Consider the following 27,087-nt stretch of genomic DNA (forward strand, 5'->3'; position numbering starts at 1 on the left):
AAGACCCCAGAACTCCAGAAGAGGAAGGACCGAGGTGCACAGGTGGTAATCAAGGGCCTCCAGAACCCCCAAAGGGGACCCGAGAGGGAAAAACCTTCGAAACCTAACCGAAGAGCCTAAAGGAACCCGGAATCGAACCAAGGGGAGCCCAAACAACCATATTTGCTGTATGAAATGCACCACAGAAAGGAAGGGTAAAAGACATCACCCAGACTGAACCCCCCTTTGAAATAGTCAGAAACGGACTGAAAACCGAGGGACAAAAGGCGTGGGAGTAAGTATAGCAAGCAGCCAGGGATACTGGACCCAAACCCCAGAGTCTAGACCCAAACACAGACAGAAAACATAAAATCTGCTGAAAAAATCAACACTCAAATGTTTCTAGAGGAACAGGGGAAGGGCAGAACGCCCTAGAAGAAAAACAAAAATAAATGGCAACGGGAGGATATAACCTCCGAGAGAGGCAAAAAAAACGCCCTAAAACGTGAGCGCACACTCCCAGGCACATGTAAACAAACAAACCACAGCACCCGTCTTAGTGGCCAGGCGGAGAAGCGACCTGCCGTAAAGAAAATGACCACTAAAACAAAAGGAGACATGGCTGATGCAAGAGATCCGAAAACATGCCAGCAAATGTGGGATGATAAAGCAGATGAGAGGGACAACAAAACAAAAATGCCCAGAAGGCAGAAACCCCAAGCAGGGGCAAGCAGCTCCAGAACTGCTAGTGAGCTCCTACAAAACCACAGCCCCTGAAACCTGCGACAGATGCCCCAGGGCAGAGCCGTCCTCCACACCTTCCTCCCTTGAAAAAAAGGCAGCAAAGAAAAGCTGGAAAAACCCAGGAGCCTTGGCAGAAGGAGCAGGCTTGAATGCCTCCGTCCCCAACCTAAATGGGGCAGCCCCAGAAGCTGCCCGAATCTCATCGCCAACTAAACCCCGCCCTGACCTGAACCCGAAGACGGTTTGGAGCCGGGAACAGGGAGAAGGGCGAACAATGCCTAACCAAAATGGGGCAGCCCCGGGGCATCCATGTAAGAAACTAATCTAGCGCGTTGAAGCAACCTAGACCTAGCATGCAATGCGGATGCTGCCTGTACTCTAATAGTAATGTCATCAGAATAGTACTGGAGAACAAGCCGAGAACACGACTTGCAAGACTTGGGGGTCAAAAAACCAGCGTTGAATGTAATGAAATGCCATTTTCTGAGTGAGCTCCGGACACTCCCTGGAGCTTATCGGGCTAATGTATGTTATATTAGACCGGGACATTAGCTATGGAGGTCAGACCTACCAGGGACCAGTGCCAGAACCTGGCCTCTTCAGAGAGGTTTCCGGAAGCAATGGCCCTGGAACCCCCCCCCCTATTGGTTGGGGGTTTTCCTTATCTGCCATCGACCGGGGTTAGGCACCCAGAAATTTAGGAATAACAAAAACTCCACATGGTAAGAAACTAAAACAAAAAACGAACAAAGGGAGAAACTCCTTACAATCCCAAGGAAACAAGCAAACAAGCAATTATCACAATTTACTGCCGCGCCGGTCGTCCGTGCAGCTAGACCTCCCCACCCCGAGAGGGGGAGGGGGGTGGGCCCGGACCTCACCCACCGGCTGCCTTCAATTCGGAAACTAGGCTTCAACCAACGCGAAAAAAACGCCGACCGGTGGGGAGGGAAGGTTGCCTGGGAGCCTCCGGGGCTCACCCAGAAAATGACATTTCATTACATTCAACGCTGTTTTTCTGTGGGGAGCCCCTACGGCTCCCTGGAGCTACACACCCAAAGAGAACGAAAATAGGTCGAGACAACTGGCTGCAACCTGCGACCCAAAGCAACACAGGAATGCAGAGGAGCAGGCACGTTTACCAAATAACGTGCGGCCAAGACCCTATTCGACTTCCAAAATCCACGCGCCCGAATATGAGCCCAAGACATGTTACCAAACACGGCAGCCAAAGCTGCAAACTTCCAAATGTCATGGGCAAATGAATAGACCGCAGGCTGGAAAGACTTAATAACTCTGCGGACAACCTGGGAGACCAGAGCCCTGGAACAGGGACTGAGGGAAACCGGATCAACCCAAAGCCACTCCAGCTGAGGTGCACAGGTAATGGCGAAGAGCCGCCACCGGACACAACAGATGTTGCACCCCCGGCCGAACCAACCAAGCATCAATGACCCACGGACCCCTCTGGAAGGCAGCCGTCTTGTTCTTCGAAAGAAAAGATGGAAAACGCTGCAAATGTACAAACCTACCCCAGGACCAAAAGAGTAGAAACCCCCTGCACTGGAGGAGAGCATGAAGCTTCCCTACCCGACCCCCAGACGCCAATGCCAACAAAAACAAACCCTTGGGAAAACCATCTTGAACCGAACGGGCCACCACAAACCGAGAAAAGGAAAGATAGGAGAGCACCCTGTCCAAGGACCAAGACAACTCAGGCGGCACATGAGCAGGCTGGAGGTGAAACATAGCATGCAAAAGCTTAAGGAATGGGACAGATGTGACATCCACCCCGAACACTAGCTGGAGCGGCTCCGCCAGTGCCGCTCGATACGAAACAACAGTATTAGGCATCAAATGACGGTTCTGAAAAAGCCTAGAAAGGACAAAACAACCCGATCTGAAAGAGAAGGCAACCTACTAAGAGGTTAGTAGGAAAGACTAAGACTAAGACGAATGACTTTCACCTACTAAGAAAATGGCGAAATGAATGCCAGGAAACTTCATACTGTCGCCGAGACGAAGCTCTCAGGTGGGACACCATCAACAAAGCCACCTGATAACCATACAAATGGTGATATAACAGCGTCAAAAAGACCAGAGGCGAAGAGCAAAGCAGAAATTTGAACCAGCCCCATACCGGACCGGTCCGACTTGCTGAAAAAGGCGGAGCCACGGGAATCGCCCCAGTTTCTGACATTGAGCAAATAGCACCGGAAACCAAGGCTGCGCTGGCCACCAAGGAGCAACAAGGACTACTCTCCCTGGGAAGGTCTCCAACCGAGCCAGAACCCGAAGTAACAGCTGGACCAGGGGGAAGAGGTACAGGTAACCGCACCTCGACCAGTCCTGCCGAAAGGCATCCACAGCGAACGCCTTGAAGTAGGGAAAGGGCGTCATATAGACTGGGAGATGCCGAGACCACGCCGATGCAAAGAGGTCCTTGTCTGGGAGTCCGTACATCTGGCAGATCCAACGAAACGAGTCGTCATCGACCGTCCATTCCATGGACAGGAGAATGAAGCAAGACAGGCCGTCCACCAGGACGTTGGACACTCCCCGAATATTAACCGCATGGAGAGCCAAACCCCGAGAATCCAGCAGTCAAACCACTCGAAGGGACCAACCCCAAAGAGTTAAGGACTGAAGAGAACCCCTACAGTTCAGACAATGAACCAACGGAGAACAGTTTGAATGGAACCTTGATGGTCGATCCCCGATCACCCGAACCCTCTGAAGAATGAACCAGACTGCTGCGAACTCCCGAACCGGGCTGTGAGCCCCGACGGAAAGACGGACACCACCATCACTATTCGGCCTGGTGAGCACTGGTCACAAAGCCCCAGCCGAGAGACGACGCATCTGTGAACACATCGAGCGAAGGCTCGGGATGGCGCCAAGGCACCAAACCCCGAAAACACTGAAGAGGAAGCCAGTGATGCAGCAACCGACACAAGGCCCCCGGAGGATGAACCCAACGATCGCGAGAGAAGCGGAAGGGGCGTCCCCGATTCAAAACCCGAATCCTTAGAAGACGTAAATGGGTCACTGCAACCCGGGTCAGATACGTGAAAAGACGAAGTACCAGATTCAAGCCAAAAGATAGGCAGCGAAAGCGGTAAGCATTGCGCCCCACCACGAAACCTAACCAGTCCCTGAACCCCGGATGAATAGGAACGTGACAAAAAGCGTCCTTGAGGTCCAGGGACACCATCCATGCACCCAGCTCCAACAGAAGCTGGACATGAGACAGTAGTCATCCGAAAGGAGGGGCAAGGAATCCAGGGACTCAGATGGGACAAATCCAGAATGAACCTCATATCCACACAGTCCCGTTTCGGCACTGGAAACAGACGGGAAACCCACCTGAGGGACGGGGTCGTTTCAACTACACCCAAGCGCACCCACTCCAATTTGACTTTATGAAGCGCAGGAGAAGAAACCTGCCCTGTTAGCCCCAAACCCCCCAAAGGAGGACAGGCCACCTCAGGTCGGATGACACGACCAAAAAGGCCCACAAATCGTGGGACCAAGCATGGGCAAACAAAGCGAGCCTCCCCCCTATTGCCCCGTCAATAGGGCGAACTGCGAAAGGGCCGACGCCCTTTACGAGAACCCAAACGTCGAACAGGGCGAACACCACGCCGACTAGACGATGCCAGAACCAAAGGTAACGTCAGATCAGAAACTGGCACCAATGGCCCACTTCGACCAATGGAACCCGGAACCCTGGCACGACCCCTACGAGACTGTCGAGAACGACCACCCCAGAGAACTAACAATTCCGACATAGGATGACAACTAGACAAAGCCGCTTGCAGAAACTGCGAGACTGCAGCGTTTGCAAACAGTAAAGGACAAAACGGAGACGAGAACCTAAGAGCCATGGCCAAAGCGGATTCTAAAGAGAGGGCGAGCACAGTCTGATGGAACACGAGGCAATAAGCAAAAAACAGAGACACCGTTTCCTTCAGGATTGGCGCAAAGAGTTTCAACAGTGCAGCCGACACCTTAGCTGCCGAAGTCAGCGCCCCAGACGAAGGCCCTTCACTCAACGCTCCCACATCCTCCTCAAGCCAGGCAGACGGCAGCTTTAGAAGGGAAAAGAAACGTAAGACTGAAGCCAAAATGTCCACGAGCGCACAAATCCTCCACAACCAACGAAGCCGAAAGAAGAGGAACCTGCACGTGAAGCTGGAAAAGGCCAACATCCCAAGAAAGCATGGGGGCGAACAAGCATGCATTAAGGTGCTCAAACTCGCCCCTCCCCCCCCCCCCGGTAAACCTGCAGAAATGTAGAAGTTTCACGCCAATCAAGCGTGTGGGTTTCAGAACAGAACCCATGCCACGCCCCCAACGAAAAAAAAAGGGCAGTCTGCCAGTCAGGAAGACTCCGGAACCTCCAAACACACCCAAAAGTAGGTAGAAGAACCGAACTCAAACAAGGACGGATCCATCACAGAGGCATAAACAGGGTCTCGCAAGAGGTATGCAGCAAGAGCCTCTCGAGCCTCTTTCACGGAGATACGGGAAGTAGAAAACCTCTGGGAAGATGGAGCCGAGGTACACAAAGGAGCCCCGGAACTGAACCCAAATCATACTCATACAGGGAAGTGGGGTAAGAAGACCCCTCCCCCTGCAACAATAAGCCCTGTGAGGAAGGCAAAAGCACCCAAGCGGGGTCAAACTCCTTCCCAGCCCCACATGGTAAGGGGCCCCCACAAACTCCGACTCCTTCCCAGCCTCAAGATTCCCCACGTAGGAACCTGGGGCAGAGCCGTCTTCCAAACCCTCTACTCCTGAAGAAAAGGAAGAGTCCAGGGGAGAGGAAGACAAGAAGGGGGTCTGCTGGTGGGACCCAGAAGCCTCGGCAGGAGGAACCGGCTCAAATGCCTCCGTCTCTGCAGCCCCTGAAGCCGCCCGAGCCTCATTGCCAACTAAACCCTGTGAAGAATACGAAACACTAAGACGTTTAGGAGCCTGACACAAGAGGGGGAGGTGCAGGATGAATCACAGGAGCGCGGAAGGACCAGGCACTGCTGAAGGAGCCAAAGTCGAAACAACTAACGCCTACAGGTCCGAGTCCCAAAAACCAAAACGGGGCAGCCTCGGGGCAAACGGGTGTGAAACCAACCTAGCGCATTGCAGTAACCTAAACCTAACATGCAACGCTGATGCTGCCTGTACCCTAACAGGAACATCTTCAGTAAAACTGGAGCACAAGCAGAGAACACGACTTACAACACTCCGGGTTAAAAGTGTCGTTGACCCAACAGGCAGCATGACGGAGGCAAAACAGGTGACTGTCACCCTGAGACAAGGGAACACAGCATCCTTCAAACCCACACAAGGCAGGCTGGAACTCGGGAGACGCATCCATGGGTACACCGAGCCCCGACAGGGGTTTCCAGGGCCCGTAGGGTAACAACTACGGAAAGCCCGGGCAAGGTGTTGCTAACCGGTTAAAAAAAAAACTAACAAGGGGTAGATGATAACACTGAAAACTCCTGAGACGTGTACAAGCACGGGGGCCTTAGCAGAAAGCCACCAAAACAGTATCAGGGGAACTATAGTCCCACTAGGCAGAACCCCCACCAGGCAAACAAAAACAAAACAAAAAAGAAAAAATCCCAAAAGTACACTGTCCCCAGAGGCAACAGGAACCAGTCGCCGCTTAGGTGGCAGGACGCGCAATACCTTGACGCCCTAACCAGCACAACATCATTCTCTACCCAAGGCCAAACAATGGAGCCCAAGACCCAGCTAACCCCAAGGGCAAGGCAAATGCCAAGCAGCAAGAACCTCTACGGGAGCGGATCCCGAACGCCCCAGGGGAGATAACCCTGACACGCATGGGTAGTACTCACAGGGCGCTTACGGAAGGAAGCCCCTAAGCGCATGCAGGCCCTGGCGCTGATGAAATACTCCTGGCGAACCACACAACACACTAAGACAGCAGAGAACGCCACACAAGGCAAAACACCACCCAGGAATTTGAGGTAGAGAAGCGTCTGTCCCGGTCTTACACTAGCTTACAAACTGAAGGCAGCCTGCGCGGTGAGGTCCTGGCCCCCCCCCTTCCCCCTCTCGGGGAGGGGAGGGCTGCACGGACGACCGGCGCGGCAGTAAATTGTCTTAATTGCTTATTTGCTTGTTTCCTTGGGATTGTAGGGAGTTTCTACCTCTGTTCGTTTTTTTGTTTAAGTTTCTTACCATGTGGGGTTTGTTTTGTTATGTCTACCTACCTGGGTGCCTAACCCCAGTCGATGGCAGATAAGGAAAACCCCCAACCACAAGGGGGTTTTCCAGGGCCATTGCCCTGGCCCTGGAGGCTTCCAGGGCTCCCTGAAACCTCTCTGAAGGAGCCAGGTTCTGGCACTGGTCCCTGGTAGGTTTGAACTCCATAGCTAATGTCCCGGTCTAATATAACATACATTAGCCAGATAAGCTCCATGGAGCCATAGGGGCTCCCCACAGAAATGTAGTTGACCCAAGAGGCAGCATGATGGAGGCAAAAGTGGTACCCTAAGACAAGGGCACACAGCAACCTTCAAACCCGCACGAGGCGGGCTGGAGCTCGGAAGCTAGTTAGATGCCTTTTAGTTAAAGTTACATGCATCCATAGGTCCACCGAGCCCCTACGTGGTTTTCCAGGGCCCGTACGCCGATTGCTATGGAAAGTCTAGGCAAGGTGTTGCAAACCGGTTATGTCCCAAAGTTAACAAGAGGGAGATCAAAACACTGAAACCCCTGCGACGTTTACAATCATGAGGGCCTATCAGAGGGCCACCAAAATATAATAAGTGGAGCTATAGCCACACCAGGCAGAACTCCACCAAGCAAGAAAAATAAATACAAAAGAAAACCCCACAAAACTACAACGTCCCTAGAGGAGACAGGAACTGGCCACCGCGTAGGTAGGCAGGCTGCACGACACCTTGATGTCCCATCCAGCACCATACCACTTCCTACCCAAGGCCAAACAAAAGCCACAAAACCCCAGCAGGCCCCAAGGGCGGGCTAAATGCCGAGCAGCAAAAATCCCTATGGAAATGGTTTCCCGAACGCACCAGGGAAGTGAACCCTGGTGCGCAAGGGTGGTACTCACAGGGCCCCTAGGGAAGGATGCCCCTAAGCACATGAAGCCCCTGTACAGATAAGGGCACCTGGCCACCAAACACATCAGCACTGTAGAGTTTGCCACGAAGGCAAAACACCACTTCGGAATTCAAGGCCAGAGAAGACGTCCGCCCTGGACCACATTATCTAGCAAACTTCAGTGCTAGGTAGCCGGCACGGGAAGGTCTTGGGCTTCCCTACACGGACAAGCGGTGCAGCAGTGTAATGTGACATTTGCTTGTTTCCTTGGGATTGGAGGGAGTTCTGTCTCTCTTTCCGGTTTTTAGTTGTATTTTTCTTACCATGCGGGCTTGGTTTTGTTATGCCTACCTTTTTGGGTGCCTAACCCCGGTCAATGGCAGATAAGGAAAACCCCAACGACAGGGAGGGGGGTGTTTTCCAGGGCCATTGCTCCCAGAAACCTCTCTGAGAGAGCTAGGTCTGGCTTGTGGTCCCCGGGAGGCTCCATAAACTAATGCCCAGGTCTAATATATCACACATTAGCCCGATAGCTCCAGGGAGCCGAAGGGGCTCCCCACAGAAAATAATACAATTTTTTTTTCAGACAGAGAGATAGACGGTTGGAACAAGCTAAGTGAAAAGATAGTGGAGGCCAAAACCGTCAGAAGTTTCAAAGCATTACATGACAAAGAGCACTGGGAAGACGGGACACCACGAGCGTAGCTCTTATCCTGTAACTACACTTAAGTAATTTCACCCAGGGAAGAAAACCCTGATTGCATGCAGCTCCAAGCACAACATTAGCCAAGTCTACGCATAAAGCCTGGAAGAAAACACCCATGTAAAGCAAACACTAAAACTGAAGAGCAAAAGCATGAGAAAATTGCTCCTGGAGAACAAAGTCCAAAGGATAGCTGGCACTTAATTCAGAACCATTGGGATTTGCCGCTACAGATGACGACCCAAATAGCATGACTAGACAGTGTTTATACATCCACATCCGGTTTTGGCTGTCAATACTAATGGTAATGGCTTTATGCTAGTTTGGGTAAATTGCTTATTTTGCCTGAATAGTTTGAAGTGTCATTTGACTATTTCAGCGTATTGTTTCACATGAACCTTGCAGGTGTCTGTAATGCTTTGCAGACTTTCTGGATGCATTTCTAGTGAAGGGTGATGATAATATGTCCCCCTGCTCTTTGCGCCTCTGTGCGAAGGCCAGGTTCTGGCTCTGATCCCCAGTAACCTAATAGGACTCCTGCTACTGGTGTGACCCAGTAGTGGGAACCATCTTGGCGTGATACCTTCAGACAGCCACCGGTGCTCCTCCAGGAAAAAAACAAGTTTACCAGAGTATTTTACTTACAGGAATTAAATCCATTATCATTTGACTCACTGGGAAAACATTTCTAGTAATATTTTCCATTTAACAATTGTCTTGAAACTGAACAATTAAAGGCATACTTTTAAAAGTTCTAAAGGAGTAAACATTCCCCTTTCCTATTACCCACAGATTTGCTATGCATCTTGCCAAATTAATTTATCACAAAGTCTTATTCTCTGTTAACAATTGCCAAAAAGGCCATTACAGCTTCACATTACATAGGGCTCTCACCATGTCTAAATCCAAGATTTAAATTACAACTAGAAAACATATTATTAGCACATTGCAAGCTTCCTCATTAAAATTACAGGTAATGCCTTTTGCTGAATTTAAAACTCACTAATTTAAGGCATTCACTCGCAAAACAATTATAATATGCAAATAATTAAGAAATGCATAGAAACAAATCTCGGCATGACACAACTCACCCTCAGAGCATCGTGCAGCATGACGAACAAGCTGGGTCGAAGATAGAGCTTCTCAGGTTTACTCTGTGGTCCCATCTTGTCCTTTATCATTTTTTCCCGAAGGATCATCTTATGTGTCACCTTTTGAGCCACTTTGTATACATCCTTGGGATCATTCAGAACTGACAAAGACTAAATTGGAAAATATGTTTAATTTGTTGTTCACAAGAGCATAACAAAACAATGAATGGACAAAAGATACAGTGCACATTCTTAAAAGTAAAATATCATTCTAGCTCCAAGAATTTGTGTAATTTTAATAAAAAAAATATTCATTTGGCCAACTCATTCCTACACACATAACAGTACAGTTCAACAAATAATTTATATAAAAATATTAAGAAACTTGATTCAGAAACTTGCACCTGTACTCAGAGCCGACTTTGATAACATTAATTAATTGATGGACAGATTTATATACAGTATACAGTATTTTTGTTTTGTTTTGAATTACAGTATTTTAAAAGAATTATTGGATGACGGGTGTTGCGCAAAATATAATGAGTATCTTAACAATCTCGCCACCAGTTTGTGGTATCAAAAGATTCTGAATGCAAACCTTAATGAGGAGAGTTAATGGTGGTACAGAATATATATTCATGAAGGCAAGACTATATTACTGGAAGGATATTTAGTGCTAAGTTAGCAATAAAAACTAATTCTAAGCTCTATCACTCAGTTGCTCCCTCAGGCAAAGTCTTTCCACCCTAAACTCGAGACTGGGATATTGCTGCCTTTGCATTGTATAGAGAATGAGTTCTTATGAACAAAAGGGGACTGTTCCCTTCTGCATTTATTATCTTGACCACCTGACCTCTCCTTACCTTTAGCTATGTGTGTGTCTGTGTGCTGTAGCAAGTTCCATATTGCCTACTTGATCACTTGGTGTTTTTCAATATAGGGTTTCCAATATGTTTTAGTATTGGTATGGAGTACACTATCTATGCAGCAGTAACTAAAAAAAATGTACATACAAAGAAAGTAACATTTAAAAGGTATGCTTAAACCCCTGCACTGCACACACGTTAAATTTAACACTCCTGTGGTGCACCAAAAAAAAATTTGTCCTGAACAAATGATGTTTTCATTTGATATTGTTAATTAGCACCCAGCAAGCACAAAAAACTAATTACGAAGTCTCTATCTCTTGTGGTTTAACTGTAGTGGTCCAGAGAAGCTGCATTTTTTTTTTTTTTAGAAATGAGGTGAGGTGCTGCACGGCAATAACTTTCTCGATTTATTTTCCTTGTTTCTCACATTATTTACTATTTTTTTCATTCTAACAAGTTGTATTGATGCATCAATGTTGGTGTTCATTATGTGTAACTTTGAAAATACAGTATACGTACATATGTGCAGATATATGTGTATAAATATAATACATCACGTATTTATTTATATTTATATAATATTAAATATATGTATATATATATATATATATATATATATATATATATATATATATATATATATATATATATATATATATATATATATATATATATATATATGTCGTACCTAGTAGCCAGAACGCACTTCTCAGCCTACTATGCAAGGCCCGATTTGCCTAATAAGCCAAGTTTTCATGAATTAATTGCTTTTCGACTACCTAACCTACCTAACCTAACCTAACCTAACTTTATCGGCTACCTAACTTTACCTATCCTATAAAGATAGGTTAGGTTAGGTTAGGTAGGGTTGGTTAGGTTCGGTCATATATCTACGTTAATTTTAACTCCAATAAAAACAAATTGACCTCATACATAATGAAATGGGTAGCTTTATCATTTCATAAGAAAAAAATTAGAGAAAATATATTAATTCAGGAAAATTTGGCTTATTAGACAAATCGGGCCTTGCATAGTAGGCTGAGAAGTGCGTTCTGGCTACTAGGTACGACACACATATATATATATATATATATATGTCGTACCTTGTAGCCAGAACTCCCTTCTCAGCCTACTATGCAAGGCCCGATTTGCCTAATAAGCCAAGTTTTCACGAATTAATTATTTTTCGACTACCTAACCTACATAACCTAACCTAACCTAACTTTTTCGTCTACCAAACCCAACCTAACCTATAGAGATCGGTTAGGTTAGGTTAGGTAGGGTTGGTTAGGTTCGGTCATATATCTACGTTAATTTTAACTCCAATAAAATAAAATTGACCTCATACATAAGGAAATGGGTAGCTTTATCATTTCATAAGAAAAAAATAGAGAAAATATATTAATTCAGGAAAACTTGGCTTATTAGGCAAATCGGGCCTTGCATAGTAGGCTGAAAAGTGAGTTCTGGCTACTAGGTACGACATATATATATATATATATATATATATATATATATATATATATATATATATATATATATATATATATATATATATATATATATATATATATATATATATATATATATATATAGAACTTTAGAACACTTTCCCACCAGGAGACTCGAACCCTAGCCAGCACAGAAGCCTTCCAGCAACTGGCATAACAGGTACGCCTTAACACGCTCCACGGTACGGGTTAACCCTTAACCCGTACCTGTTATGCCAGTTGCTGGAAGGCTTCTGTGCTGGCTAGGGTTCGAGTCTCCTGGTGGGAAAGTGTTCTAAAGTTCTATACTTCACTCTCGTGTTAATTAATCATATATATATATATATATATATATATATATATATATATATATATATATATATATATATATATATACTTATATATATATATATATATATAATAAATATATATATATATATATATATATATATATATATATATATATATATATATATATATATATATATATATATATATATATATATATATATCCCACCAGGATCAGCAGGTGGGTTCACATGACTAAGACCCAACCTCATCAAACAAATGCTCAACCCTGCACTGGGAGACATTGCACAGGGCCTCCTGGTGGAACTAACTAGATTCGCCAACACATGTCTAGCTGGCAACATACCAGAGATCATACGGCCTCTCTTATTTGGCGCTACCCTCTGTGCTCTGAGGAAAAAAGATGGAGGAATCAGACCGATAGCTGTGGGCAATTCACTCCGGCGTCTCGTCGCTAAGGCTGCTGCTAGAGCAGTTAGTCAGGTAGCAGCCGACATGCTGAAGCCAAAACAGCTTGGGTTTGGCATTCCCCAAGGGTGTGAGGCAGCGGCTCATGCAGCTAGAGCCTACATTGCCAACATTACGGATGAAAAAGCCCTGATAAAGCTGGACTTCAAAAATGCTTTCAATCTGGTTAGAAGGGATGCAGTACTCAGTGCAGTTCATCGCCTTTTTCTTTCCCTCTACCCGTTTATAAACTCATGCTACAGCAAGAATCTAACTCTGCTTTTTGGGGAACATGAAATTGAATCACAAGAAGGTGTCCAACAGGGTGACCCCCTTGCTCCTTTTCTTTTCTGTCTAGTTATCAAGGAAGTCACTGATAACCTGTCCAGTGAGCTCAACATTTGGTTTTTGGATGACGGTACACTAGCTGGCTCCCCAGCCTCACTCTTGGACGACATAAGAATAATTCAGGAGCAAGGAGCAAGCCTAGGCCTCACCCCGACCCCTTCTAAGTGCGAAATAACCTCCACCAACCAGCACATAATAGAGCAAATATAGGTTGTTTTGCCTGACATTCATACAACCAACCCTGAGGACAGCACACTCCTAGGAGCTCCTCTTGGAAGGAATGCCATCGACGGGGTCCTTGGTAAGAAGATCACTGACCTGAAGAGGATGAACGAGAGGATTGAAGACATCGATGCTCATGATGCACTTTACCTCATCACCAGATGCTTGTCCCTCCCCAGGCTGACCTACTTTCTAAGATGTTCACCATCTTTCAACAATATTAAATTAGAAGAGTACGACAGCTTGCTGAAATCAACACTAGAAAAAGCCCTCAATCTTTCCCTCAGCGACATACAGTGGAAACAGGCCTCCCTTCCTGTTAGACTCGGGAGCCTCGGCGTGCGCACAGCAACACAAATTGCTGTACCAGCGTTCCTGTCCTCTTCACTGGGGTCTGACAACTTGGTGAAGGAAATCCTACCTGAGCACCTAGTTCAACAGGCAGGGGTACATGATCCCAGCTTTACAGACTGCACAACCAAATGGGTCTCTCTCGCAGGACCAGCACCCCAACCACCGCCTTCTGAAGCCCATAAGCAATCTAGCTGGGATCTCCCCATTGCCGACCAAGAAGCTGCGACTTTGCTAGAAACTGCGACAACACCACATGATACTGCCCGACTTAGAGCTGTAGCAGCTCCCCATGCAGGTGATTTCCTATTAGCAACCCCAATGTCAGCAACCGGCACCCGTCTCTCACCGCAGGCCCTCCGAATTGCCGTGGCTCTCCGCCTCGCTGCCCCAATCCACACCGAATACAGGTGTATTTGCGGCGTGGCAGAGGCCGACAGATACGGACGGCATGGCCTTCTCTGCCAAAGGACAGGAGGATGGCATGCAAGACACGGCGAGGTCAATGACATTATTAAAAGAAGCCTTACCACAGCCGGTTGTCCAGCAGAGAGAGAGCCCCGTTACCTAATGTCCCGCAACTCTGATGAGCCTGTCGGTCGCCCAGACGAAATCACGGTGAACCCCTGGAAGAATGGTAGACAGTTGGTGTGAGACTAAACTTGCGTTTCAACTTTAGCCAATACCTATGTTGACTTCAGTGCTACACAAGCAGGAGGAGCTGCCAATCACCAGGAAGCGGCCAAGTCACGTAAATACAGAGACCTTGAGCACCACTACAATTTTGTCCCCATTGCCTCAGAGACACTTGGTGCCTGGGGTAAAAGTGCTGCTAGCTTTTTGAAGTAGTTGGGGTCTAAGCTAATCGAAACAACTAGAGACCCTAGAGCTGCCAGTTTTCTTTTTCAGCACCTTAGTGTGGCAATCCAGAGAGGAAATGCTCACTGCATCCATGGTTCCTGCCCGCCATCTGAGGAGCTGAACTTTTTTTGTGCAATGACATCTTCAAATAAGGTTAGATAAATATACACACATACCAAAAGAATAGGGGTGGGAGGAGAAGAAAATATCAAGTGTTCAGTGAGGATCCACAAGGTCTTCTCTGAGTACTCTTTATTTTCTTCTCCGAGGCTATGGGTCCCTACACTTGCACCAGAGGTGTTACCCCTTCTAGGTTTTAAAATATATATATATATATATATATATATATATATATATATATATATATATATATATATATATATATATATATATATATATATATATATATATATATATATATATGTCGTACCTAGTAGCCAGAACGTACTACTCAGCCTACTATTCAAGGCCCGATTTGCCTAATAACCCAAGTTTTCATGAATTAATTGTTTCTCGACTACCTAACCTACCTAACCTTACCTAACCTAACTTTTTCGGCTACCTAACCTAACCTAACCTATGAAGATAGGTTAGGTTAGGTTAGGTAGGGTTGGTTAGGTTCGGTCATATATCTACGTTAATTTTAACTCCAATAAAAAAAAATTGACCTCATACATAATGAAATGGGTAGCTCTATCATTTCATAAGAAAAAAATTAGAGAAAATATATTATTTCAGGAAAACTTGGCTTATTAGGCAAATCGGGCCTTGCATAGTAGGCTGAGTAGTGCGTTCTGGCTACTAGGTACGACATATATATATATATATATATATATATATATATATATATATATATATATATATATATATATATGTCGTACCTAATAGCCAGAACGCACTTCTCAGCCTACTATTCAAGGCCCGATTTGCCTAATAAGCCAAGTTTTCATGAATTAATGTTTTTTCGTCTACCTAACCTACCTAACCTAACCTAACCTAGCTTTTTTTGGCTACCTAACCTAACCTTACCTATAAATATAGGTTAGGTTAGGTTAGGTAGGGTTGGTTAGGTTCGGTCATATATCTACGTTAATTTTAACTCCAATAAAAAAAAATTGACCTCATACATAGAGAAAAGGGTTGCTTTATCATTTCATAAGAAAAAAATTATAGTAAATATATTAATTCAGGAAAACTTGGCTTATTAGGCAAATCGGGCCTTGAATAGTAGGCTGAGAAGTGAGTTCTGGCTACTAGGTACGACATATATATATATATATATATATATATATATATATATATATATATATATATATTGGTGTATACTGGCAGCAGGTTTTCTTTCAAGACAATGAAAGAAAACCTGCCTAACATATATATATATATATATATATATATATATATATATATATGTTATATACCTAGTAGCCAGAACGCACCTCTCAGCCTACTATGCAAGGCCCGATTTGCCTAATAAGCCAAGTTTTCATGAATTAATGTTTTTTCGACTGCCTAACCTACCTAACCTAACTTTTTCGGCTACCTAACCTAGCCTAACCTATAAAGATAGGTTAGGTTAGGTTAGGTAGGGTTGGTTAGGTTCGGTCATATATCTACGTTAATTTTAACTCCAATAAAAAAACATTGACCTCATACATAAGGAAATGGGTAGCTTTATCATTTCATAAGAAAAAAATTAGAGAAAATATAATAATTCACGAAAACTTGGCTTATTAGGCAAATCGGGCCTTGCATAGTAGGCTGAGAAGTGCGTTCTGGTTACTAGGTACGACATATATATATATATGTCGTACGACATATATATATATATGTCGTACCTAGTAGCCAGATTAAGAAATTATTAAATCATTAAATTATTAAAATTAAGAAAAATTAAGGCAGGTCCTAGTCAACAACGGCTTCTTCAATGGTTTCGTTGAAGACATCATAAGAAGGAAGGTGAAACGCCATGTAACCTCTGAAGAGACAACTAACACAACACCTATACCCCCTATTAGACTATTTTACAGGAACTTCTTTTCCACAGCTCATAAAATGGAGGAAAGGGTCCTGAAAGATATTGTTAATATAAACGTTATCCCTACAGACAAAAATCAGAAGATACAACTGACGATTTACTATAAAACCAAAAAACGGCCAGCCAACTCATGAGAAACTCTCCAGACACAAAGCAGAACGCTTTAAAAGAGACCAACATCGTCTATGCCTTCAAATGCCCACTTGGGGACTGTAAGCCTCAAAGAACTCAGTATATAGGCAAGACAACAACATCTCTTTCCAGGCGATTAACGATGCATAAGCAACAGGGCTCCATTAAGGAACATATAATCTCTTCCCACAACCAGACCATCACCAGAGAAATCTTAGCAAACAACACAGAAATCATGGATAGATACAGCGATAGCAAGCGGCTTGATATCTGCAAGGCACTACACATCAAGAAGTCAACACCAGCAATCAAGAGCCAATTAATGCACAACTATATTTTACCCACTTCAAGACTTCGCTCCAATATAGAAGCATCAAGAAATATGGGCCAATAGGCCCTCTGCAGTTACTTCCATTCTTACCTTCAATTTACCCAATTAATTCCCATTGTTTCGTGTTCTGTCTTGTGTTGAAAGTTTTGTTCACCTCATCCAAAACTGTTGAAACATATCACCTCACCCAAAATGCGGGTATAAAATAAAATGAAAGCTGTTTAAATCATAGCATAGTAAGAACTCTGTTTAGTGTTTGCAGGTTATAGTTTTGTGTGTGTAAACTAAAAATCTTTGAAAATGTAATAAGTTATTACGAAACGTGTTCAAGTGTCGTGTCAGACTAGAAATAAATAATGAATTTTGGAGAAGTGATTTTTCAATTACCATCAACAGTGAAAAGAAACATAAGAAATATTGAGAAAATTCGTGTTAGAATTATTAATCTTACTTTTTCGGTCATATTTAATAATATGTATATATATATATATATATATATATATATATATATATATATATATATATATATATATATATATATATATATATATATATATATATATATATATATATATATATATATATATATAATATATATATGGAAATGTTCGTTTGTGCATAATCGCTAATCTACGAAAGTTCTTCATCGATTGCTTTGAAATTTTCACACAAAGTTCCATCCGCATCCGGCCAGATTTTTATATACATACTTTATAGAAATCACGTCTTTGACGGTTAAAAAAAACAGCACTGAATGTAATGTAACGCCATTTTCTGGGTGAGCCCCGGAGGCTCCCTGGAGCTTATCGGGCTAATGTATGTATGTTAGACCGGGACACTAGCTATGGAGTTCAGACCTACCAGGGACCAGCGCCAGAACCTGGCTTCTTCAGAGAGGTTTCAGGGAACAATGGCCCTGGAAAACCCCATTATGTTTGTGGGTTTTCCTTATCTGTCATCGACCGGGGTTAGGCACCCAGAATGGTAGGCATAACAAAACAAACCCCACATGGTAAAAAACTTAAACAAAAACCGAACAGAGAGGTAGAAACTCTCTACAATACCAAGGAAACAATCAAACAGTCAATTTACTGCCGTGCCGGTCGTCCGCACAGCCCTCCCCTCCTCGGGAGGGGGAGGGGGGGCCCCCGGACCTCACCGCACCAGCTGCCTCCAGTTCATAAGCTAGTGTCAACTGGGATAGAAGCTTCTCTGGCCTCAAATTCCTGGGAGGTGTTTGCCTCGTGTGGCATTCTCTGCTGCCTTTGAGTGGTGTGCGGTGGGCAGGAGTACGTCATCAGTGCCGGGGTTGCATGCGCTTAAGGACTTCCTTCCCTAGGCGCCCTGAGAGTACTGCCCCTGTGTGTTAGGGTTATCTTCCCTGAGGCGTTCGGAAACCGCTCCCGTAGGGGTTCTTGCTACTCGGCATTTGCCTCGCCCTTGGGGGTCAGCTGGGGCTTGGGGCCCTTGTTTGGCCTTGGGTAGGAAGTGGTGTTGTGCTGGTTAGGGTGTCAAGATGTTGCGCAACCTGCCACCTAAGCGGCAACCGGTTCCGGTTGCCTCTGGGGACGGTGTACTTTTGCAGGGTTTTCTTTTGTTTTGTTTTTGTTTGCCTCGTGAGTCTATAGCTCCCCTGATATTGTTTTGGTGGCCCTCTGCTAGGCCCCCATGCTTGTACACGTCTCAGGAGTTTTCAGTGTTATCATCTACCCCTTGTTTTGTTTGGGTTTCTTAACCGGTTAGCAACATCTTGCCCGGGCTTCCCGTAGTTGTTACCCTACGGGCCCTGGAAACCCCTGTCGGGGGCTCCGTGGACCCATGGATGCGTCTCCCGAGTTCCAGTCTGCCTTGTGTGGGTTTGAAGGTTGCAGTGTGCCCTTGTCTCAGGGTGACAGTCACCTGTTTTGCCTCCGTCATGCTGCCTGTTGGGTCAATGACACCTTTGACCCGGAGTTTTGCGAGTCATGTTCTCTGCTCGTGCTCCAGTTTTACTCTGAAGATGTTCATATAAGGGTACAGACAGCATCAGTGTTGCATGTTAGGTTTAGGTTATTGCAACGCTCTAGGTTGGTTTCCCACCCGGATGCCCCGAGGCTGCCCCATTTTGGTTTTAGGGACCCCTGACCTGGGGATGTTAGTCGCTTCGGCTTTGGCTCCTGCTGCTCCTCCTGGTCCTTCCCCCTGTGGTTCTTCCTGCACCTCCCACCTCCCCCCTCCCCCCTGTGTCCGGCTCTAAAACGTCTGAGGGTTTCGGGGAAGGAGTTCGGTATAGCAAGGAGCTATACCGGGCTGATGTGTATATATTAGACCGTGGCAACAGTCAATCGAAGGAGTTCTAAGCCTACCGAGGACCAGAGCCAGAATCTGGCCCCCTCAAGAGAGGCATGAGGAGCAATGTGTCTACGACACCCCTGTGTAACTGAAAGCAGTCTTTGTCTGCCATCTACAGGGTCAGGCACCCATAAAGGTAGGAATCTCAAAACAAACTACTGCTGGTCAAAAATTGCAAACCAAAAGCTGAACTAGCAAACAGAACTCCCCAATCAAAATCAAGGAAACAAATATGACGGCACCGCCACGCCTTTGTCTGTGCAACCCCCCCCCCCCCCCGGGAGGAGGACGAGGGGGTCCCAGACCTCCATGCCAGCAACTCTCCTCAGTTCAAAAGGCTGTTATGTTGGTGATGGTCGATCGCTCTGGCTCCACTCTTTGCGCAGTCTTGCAGTACGGCGTTGTTCCTCTGTGTTGGTGGTGTGTGAGCCAGAAGTAACACAAGAGTACTGGGGCTGCATGCACCTATGGCTACCTTCCCTAGGTGCCCCATAAGAACTGCCTTTGCAGCCTCAGGGTTATCTTCCATGAGCCGTTCAGGAGCAGCTACCTCCGTGTGGTTCTGTCACTGCTCGGTGATTGCCTGCCATTAGGGGTTCAGTTGGGGAGGTTCTTACTCCTCTTTTCCCTTGGGTAAGAGGTAGTTTCGTCGCCAGCTGGGGCACAAGGTACTGTGCAGCTGTCTGATATACGCATAGCGACCGGTTCTGTTCACCCGGAGACGTTGTGCTTTTGCGTGGTTTTTCTTTTGATTTTGTTTTGATTTGCCTGGTGGGGGTCTGCCTGGTGTGGCAGTAGGACCACTTGTAGGATTTTGGTGGCCCTTCACTAGGTCCCCGTGCTTTCATATGTCGCAGGGGTTCAGCTTTTAGTAGTTTGCTTGGTAGCTCTGGGATAACCGGTTAGCAGTACCTCGCCTTTGCTTCCTTTAGCAGTCAGCCTAAGGGCCCTGGAAACTCCCTTTGGGTCTCAGTGGTCCGATGTAGGAGACCTCTGAGTCCCACCTCGCCTTGTGTGAGTTTGAAGGTTGTTCTGTCCTCTTATCTCAGGGTGACACTCACCGTCTGTCTCCGCCTTGCTGCCCGTTAGGGTTAGTGACACCTCTGACCAGGAGTCCTGCGAGTGGTGTTTTTTGCTTGTACTCCATTCACCCAGTTCACTGAGATTGATATTCGGGTGCAGGCAGCTTTAGCGTTGCATGCGAGGTTTAGATTGCAGCAACGTGAGAGGTTGGTTGCCTTTCCGGATGCCCCACAGCTGCCCCGCTGAAGTATACTGATAGTGAGACACAGGCGGCTTTGTGGGATTGCCCCTTCCGGATCGGCGCCAGAGGCATTCGAGCCTGGTCCTCCTGCTGGAGCTTTTGGGCCACGCCAGCAGGCCCCCTTCATCCCTGCTTTTCCGGTGGACTCTGATTTTTCTCAAGAGGCAGAGGGTTTGGAGGACCGCTCGCCCCGGGTCCTGACTTGGAGGATTGCAGGGCTGGGTAGGAGTTGACTTGAGTGGGGGCCTGGGCCCCACATGCCCCTGCTTGGGTGTTTGGTACCCTCAGCTTGGGGCTTGTTGTCACAGGGGGAGGGGTTTTCCTATCCCCTCCATGTACGATTTTGTTATGAGTTCGACTCCTCCCAGGGTTCGGTTCTAAGTTCCCTTGGGCTCTTCGGTTACCTTTCTGGAGGTTTTTGGCTTCCCGCACCCCACCGAGGAAGGTGTGGGAGGCCCTTGCAACTTACCTCCTGCGAGATCCGGATTACGCCTCGTTAATAAAGCCTTCTTCTTTGGAATTTTGCTTCTCTTTTCCTTATTGAGTGCGTTACAAGGTGCCTGGGTTTTCCTGGCTGGGAGACTGCCTTTTCTTTCGTGGGGACTTGGTATTCGTCCTGTGGGACTGCGCACTTGAATGGCGAGAGTTGACTACAGTCGTTCAGGTTTCATGGGGGGGCAAGTTGGAGCACCTGAATGTGTGCTTGTTTGCTCCGTCCTTCCTTATGATGTCAGCCAGTTACAGCTTCAGGTGCTGGTTTCCTACCTTTCGTCATCCCTGGTGGCCGAGGATTTGTGCGCCCGTGGGTACTTGGCTTTAGTCTTGCGGTTTTTTTTTCTGTTGGGGCTGTCTTCGGACTGGCTCATGGTGGGTGTGAAGGAGCTGGGTTGCAGGCCAGTGTCCGGTGTGCTTGCTTTGGCAGCTCAGGCGGCGGCTGCCTTGTTGAAGTTGTATGCGACGTTTCTGAGGGAGGCGGAGTCTGTTCTTTGCTTCTCATCTCGCATGCTGACAGGTGGTGCTCGTCATATTTTATTGGAATCGTCTTGGGCCCTGGTTCTTTGATTTTCATCCCCTTTTTGTCCATGCTGCTTGAAGAGTTTGCAGTAGTGCATTTTCTGCAGGCGGCTTCATCTAGTTGACAGCCAATATCAAATTTGTAGGTTCTCGGGGGGGGGGGGGCGGGGCGTGAACCCTTCCAAGCAGGTCGCGCCAGTTCTCGGGGTTCCTTCAGTCGTCGTAAGCCAGTAGCGCCAGATTCGGGACCGGCCCTTGTGCGGAGTCGTTGGCTCAGTGATTGCTCTGAGCTTCAGTCGGGCTCTCGTAGGGGTCATCAGCCCTTTCACGGTTCGCCCTTTAGGCGAAGAGATAGGGGGGAAGGCTCACGCTGTTTGTTCTCACCTGGTCCCACGATTTGTGGGGAATTCGGGGCCTTTTCCTCCGGCTCACAGTGGCATTGCTTCTTTCCTTCTCCTTTGGGGGGATTGGGGCTTGCAGGGTGGGCCTTTTTCCCTGCACTCTGGAGTGGGTTCCTGCCTGTTTTCAGTTCCAACATGGGGCTGGGCAGATCTGCAATTCATACTGGACTTGTCCTGTATGATTCCCTGGGTCTTTTGCCAGGGAATTTTGCCAGGTCTTTTGCTACTTTCCGAAGGGGTCCTTGGGTTGTTGATGCTTGGTTGATTCGGCCGGGAGTGCATCATGTTTTGTGTCTGTTTGTGGCTCTTCGCCGTTATTTATGCGTTACGGCCTCCATGGCAGAGGCGCGCTTTGGGTTGAACCAGTTTCACTTCTGTCCTACTCCAGGGCGCGGGTCTCCCAGGTTGTCTGCAGGATGATTCGGTTTAGCCAGCCTGCGGTGTTTCCCCATGCCCACACCGTTCGTAAGTTCGGCATTCAGCTGCTGTTTTGGTAATGTCCTGGCCAATCATTTGGGCACGGGGCTATTGGAGGTCAAATAGAATGCTGGCTGCACGTTACCTTGTTAATGTTCCTAGTCCTTCTCGGGCGTGTATAGCCTTGGGTCGCAGGTTGCAACCTGTTGTCTCAACATTGAGTTGAGGAGCGAGTGACGACCACCTCCCGGGTGAGTCCCTTTTTCTTCTTCTATTTGGTTAGGTAGCTCCGGAGAGCCAAAGGGGCTCTCCACAGAAAACCAGCGTTGAATGAAATGAAACGCCATTTTCTGGGTGAGACCCGGAGGCTTCCCGGCATCCCTCCCTCCTTCCCTCCGGTCGGTGGTTTTTTGATATCCAGCCTCTGAACTGAGGAGAGTTGCCGCCGTGGAGGTCTGGGTCCCCCCCCCCCCAGTTCCCTTTCCGGGGAGGAGGGGGGGGGGGATGCACAGACAGACAGACTCGGGCCATGCAACTATTATGTAGCCATATGGACCAACTTAAACGAGATGCTGTCCCTTGTTCCAACTTCAAGCGCCATGCTGATAACCCTTGGCTTAAGTTATTAACCCAAGTACATGAAGACCAAATGTCAGTAATCAAAGAGCAGTCGGCCTTAATAATGAACCTGCAAGGTTCATTATTATCTTTGCAGGATGAAGCTGGAGCCTTACTCAAGAATAATCATGATCTATCTACCAAAGTCGTCCTCCTCGAACTAGAATTAAGCCTTCTCAAGAACACAGTTACTAACTTCAATCCAGGTGAAACCACTAGAAAACAGGAAGAAATGTTACAAAAGTTTGAGAACCATCTTAACAACCTACAACAACAACACACTGTTACCCAAGACGAAACAGACCAACATAAACTACTTGAGTCTGTAATTATCTCTTCACGTGATTTTCCCCATGAAACTGATGGAGAAGACTGTGCTGCCATCGTGATCAAGGTATTGCAGGATAAATTAAGGTATTCAATCCAAAAAAGTGACATCAAATCATCTGGTACAAATAACAGGAGAATTCGAGTTAAACTAGACAGCTGCTCCCGCAAGTCTGATCTTATCACATCTGCAGTCGCTAGTAAATCCACTGTTTATGTGAATGAATGTCTGACCAGGTTCAGGCAAATCTCTTTTTTAAACTGGGTGGTTTCTGCAAAAATTTCCCTATAATTAAACATTGTTTTGTGCGAGATGGTAAAATTATAGCTACGAGGACTGACACTGGAAAAACCTATTCAATAACCACTGAAGCTCACCTTAATTCTTTCCTGAGTGACTGTGGGATAGCTGCTGTATAGCCTGAATTCAAATTATAATCTCATTTAACTACCTTTGTGTACTTTAGCTCTGCCTTTCCTCTCATAAGGTTTTAACTTTATTTAAAAAAAAATGTCATCTTTATTATTGTCATTTTTCTTTTTACTCGCATGTTCCATAGTACACTGGCTTTGCCTGTGTCCTCTAGTATAAACTTCATTATCCAGTGTTCCTGAGTGTATCTCTATTTAAGCTACCTCATTTTGTTTTAGTGTAACTTTAGTATTCAACTATAGTGTACTTATAATAGTATAGTAAGTAAGCTTTTCATTTTATAGATTTCATAATTGCTTTTTTACTTATTTAGTCATCTATTGTTATTAATTATTCTAGTTCATTTTTTACAGTCCTAAGTTCCCATTAAGTTTTTATTACTTAAATTACCATTAAGTTTATATTACTTTAGAATTATATATTTATTAAAAGTTTATATTACTTTTTATTCTACTTTTTCTTTGTAACCCAGGTTGCCTAGCCCAACCACTATTGCTCCATTGTGCTCTTTGCTTTGCCTGTGCAATTTTGATCATTAGTGCAAATAATTACCTACAGTGTACCTGAAAGTACTCTTAAGCAAACTACCTCATTTTTGTGTATAGTTTTATATATATATAAATATTTTTCATAGCTAGTTCTTTTATCATTGTCTTTTTGGCTTTTCTGTAAAGCAGCCCTCTCATGCAAACTATTATAGAATCAGACCTTAACCTCTTATCTAGTATCTATGACAATCAGCACTTTAATGATCAAAATTGCAGATATTACACAGCACATGATGTAAACAATGTTTTAATGTCTCTATGAACAATGTCTCTTAACTAACATTAGCAAACCACCTCTTGAGTCAAGAGAGATACGTTTTAGACTACACAATGAAACTGCTATAGACAATTTTATAACTGCTACTGATAATGTCAACTGGGAGTCCGAGTTAGGTAACATAGAGGACATCAACCTAGCAGTGCAATCTTTTCTTCAAAAAACTCTTAGCCTTTATAATACCCACTGTCCTATGCTTACAAAACAAGTCACAACCAAAAGGCTTAACAATCCCTGGCTTACAAAGGGAATACTTAAATCTATTAATAAAAAACATGACCTTGAGAAGAAGTATAGGTTAGGAATTGTCTCCAAAGAATTCTCAAAGAATTACTCATTATTGCTATCTAAGATAATTAGACGAGCCAAAACTAAATACTACGAAGATAAATTTACCCAAATAAAGAGCAACATTAAACAAACTTGGAGAACAATTTCGCAAATATTGGGATCAAAGAAGTCTTTAAATAACAAACCGACTCTCCTATCTAATAACGATGGTCAGCTTTCAGCCTCTGATTCTGCTATTGAGTTCAATAGGTTCTTCTCTTCCATTGGTTCATCCCTTGCTAATGATATTCCATCTTCCAGTACTGACATTAAGGACTATCTTACAGGTAACTATCCACAGTCTCTGTACCTAAAGCCTATTAATTCCACTGACGTCAATGAGATAATCCTTTCCCTTAAAACCAAGTCTGGTGCCCTTGAGGAGATACCAACTTTAATTTACAAAAAAGCCTCCAGATCTTTAGCCCCTGCTATTGCTTTGCTCTTCAACAAGTCACGTGAACTCCAAACCTTTCCAGATATTCTAAAAAAAGCGAGAGTAACGCCTGTCCACAAATGTGGTGATCTCACAGATGTTAACAACTACAGACCTATATCAATCCTGCCAAACTTGTCAAAAAATTTTGAAAAACTAATCTATAAGCAGCTTTACTCATATCTAGCCAAACTCAATATACTTAGCCCTTGCCAATATGGCTTCAGGCCCAAAAAAAGCACTAACGATGCACTTATTAGTATGCTTAACTCGATTCATACAGCTCTTGATAAAAATGAGTTCCCTGTTGGGTTATTTGTGGACCTGCGTAAAGCTTTCGATACTGTCAACCACCAAAACCTTCTTCTTAAATTACATCATTATGGTGTCAGAGGACACTCCCTACAATACCTCAAATCCTACCTTACTGACAGGCTCCAATGTGTTTCTGTGAATAATTCAATTTCTCCCACCCTACCCATCAACATTGGTGTTCCCCAGGGCAGCATACTTGGCCCTCTCCTCTTTCTCATCTACATTAATGACCTTCCAAATGCCTCCCTACACCTCAAACCAATTCTATTTGCTGACGACACAACCTTCATTTACTCCAGTCCTGATCCCCTTGCTCTAAATGCCACAGTAAATACTGAGCTAAATAAAGTCCATCTGTGGCTAACTGCCAACAAACTCACCCTTAACATTGACAAAACTTTCTATATTCTGTTTGGCAATAAATCCTCTAATCAAATAAATCTCAAAATAAACAATACCCAAATTTGTAACAAATTAGATGGCAAATTCCTTGGCATTCTCATTGACCACAAGATGAATTTCCAGGGACACATTCTAAACATATCAAAAAAAGTTTCAAAAACTGTGGGCATTCTTTCTAAGATCAGATATTATGTACCACGCCCTGCCCTGGTGACTCTATTACTCCCTTATCTATCCATATCTCAACTATGGTATTTGTGCTTGGGGCTCTACTACCCAAAATCACTTACGTCCTCTAATTACTCAACACAAAGCTGCTATTAGGACAATATCCAATTCTGGCCCCAGACATCACTCGGTACCCCTACTCAAATCTCTGAATATGTTAGACATTAAGTCACTGCACATTCTCTCATGTGTATTATACATATATAAAACGCTAAACTATAATGCCAATCCTGATCTCAAAAGCTTCATAGAAGGTTGTATCAGAACCCACGAGCACCACACCAGAAATAAATACAGTTTTGATATTCCTAGAGTACGACTTAATCAAACCAGAAATGCTCTACAAATCAAGGGGCCCAGAATGTGGAATGACCTTCCCAACCATGTTAAAGACTGTACCTCTCTCAACCAGTTTAAGTTAAAAACGAAGCTATACCTAATAAATTCCCTGTAACCTACCTTACCCCTCTGTTGTCAACCCATGTATGTTTTTTGTTTTTTGTTTTTTGTTTTTCAAATCAACGCTCTTTGAATGTAATTTTCTGTAATAATTTGTAATTGTATTTGTGCTGCTTTTTCAACAATGTTCCCCCCTCTTTTACCTCTATTTTTATTTGTTCTCAACATATTTTATTCTTTTTACCCATTAGTTTTAAGCTTTAGTCATTAATGTTTTTCCTGCCCGAAACGCTTTGCGTAATAGTGGCTTTAGGCATTGTATGTACTAGCTCTA

The 27,087-nt window shown here is 45.1% G+C and overlaps 1 protein-coding gene across 3 annotated transcripts in view; it reads right to left on the reverse strand.

The window, feature by feature from the left end:
* The window catches only part of LOC123764809 (uncharacterized), a 430,287-nt gene that overhangs the window by 120,664 nt on the left and 282,536 nt on the right, over positions 1–27,087 (reverse strand). For 2 of the 3 annotated variants that reach the window (XM_069302648.1, XM_045752984.2), the window contains one exon: positions 9,616–9,786. The exons of the other annotated variant lie outside the window; for it this stretch is intronic. In XM_069302648.1, the coding sequence (XP_069158749.1) occupies positions 9,616–9,786 (171 nt within the window). The remainder of the gene's footprint in view (positions 1–9,615; positions 9,787–27,087) is intronic. 3 annotated transcript variants of the gene reach the window in all.

This window comes from Procambarus clarkii, chromosome 48 (genome assembly GCF_040958095.1).
Source record: "Procambarus clarkii isolate CNS0578487 chromosome 48, FALCON_Pclarkii_2.0, whole genome shotgun sequence".
Taxonomy (NCBI): domain Eukaryota; kingdom Metazoa; phylum Arthropoda; class Malacostraca; order Decapoda; family Cambaridae; genus Procambarus; species Procambarus clarkii.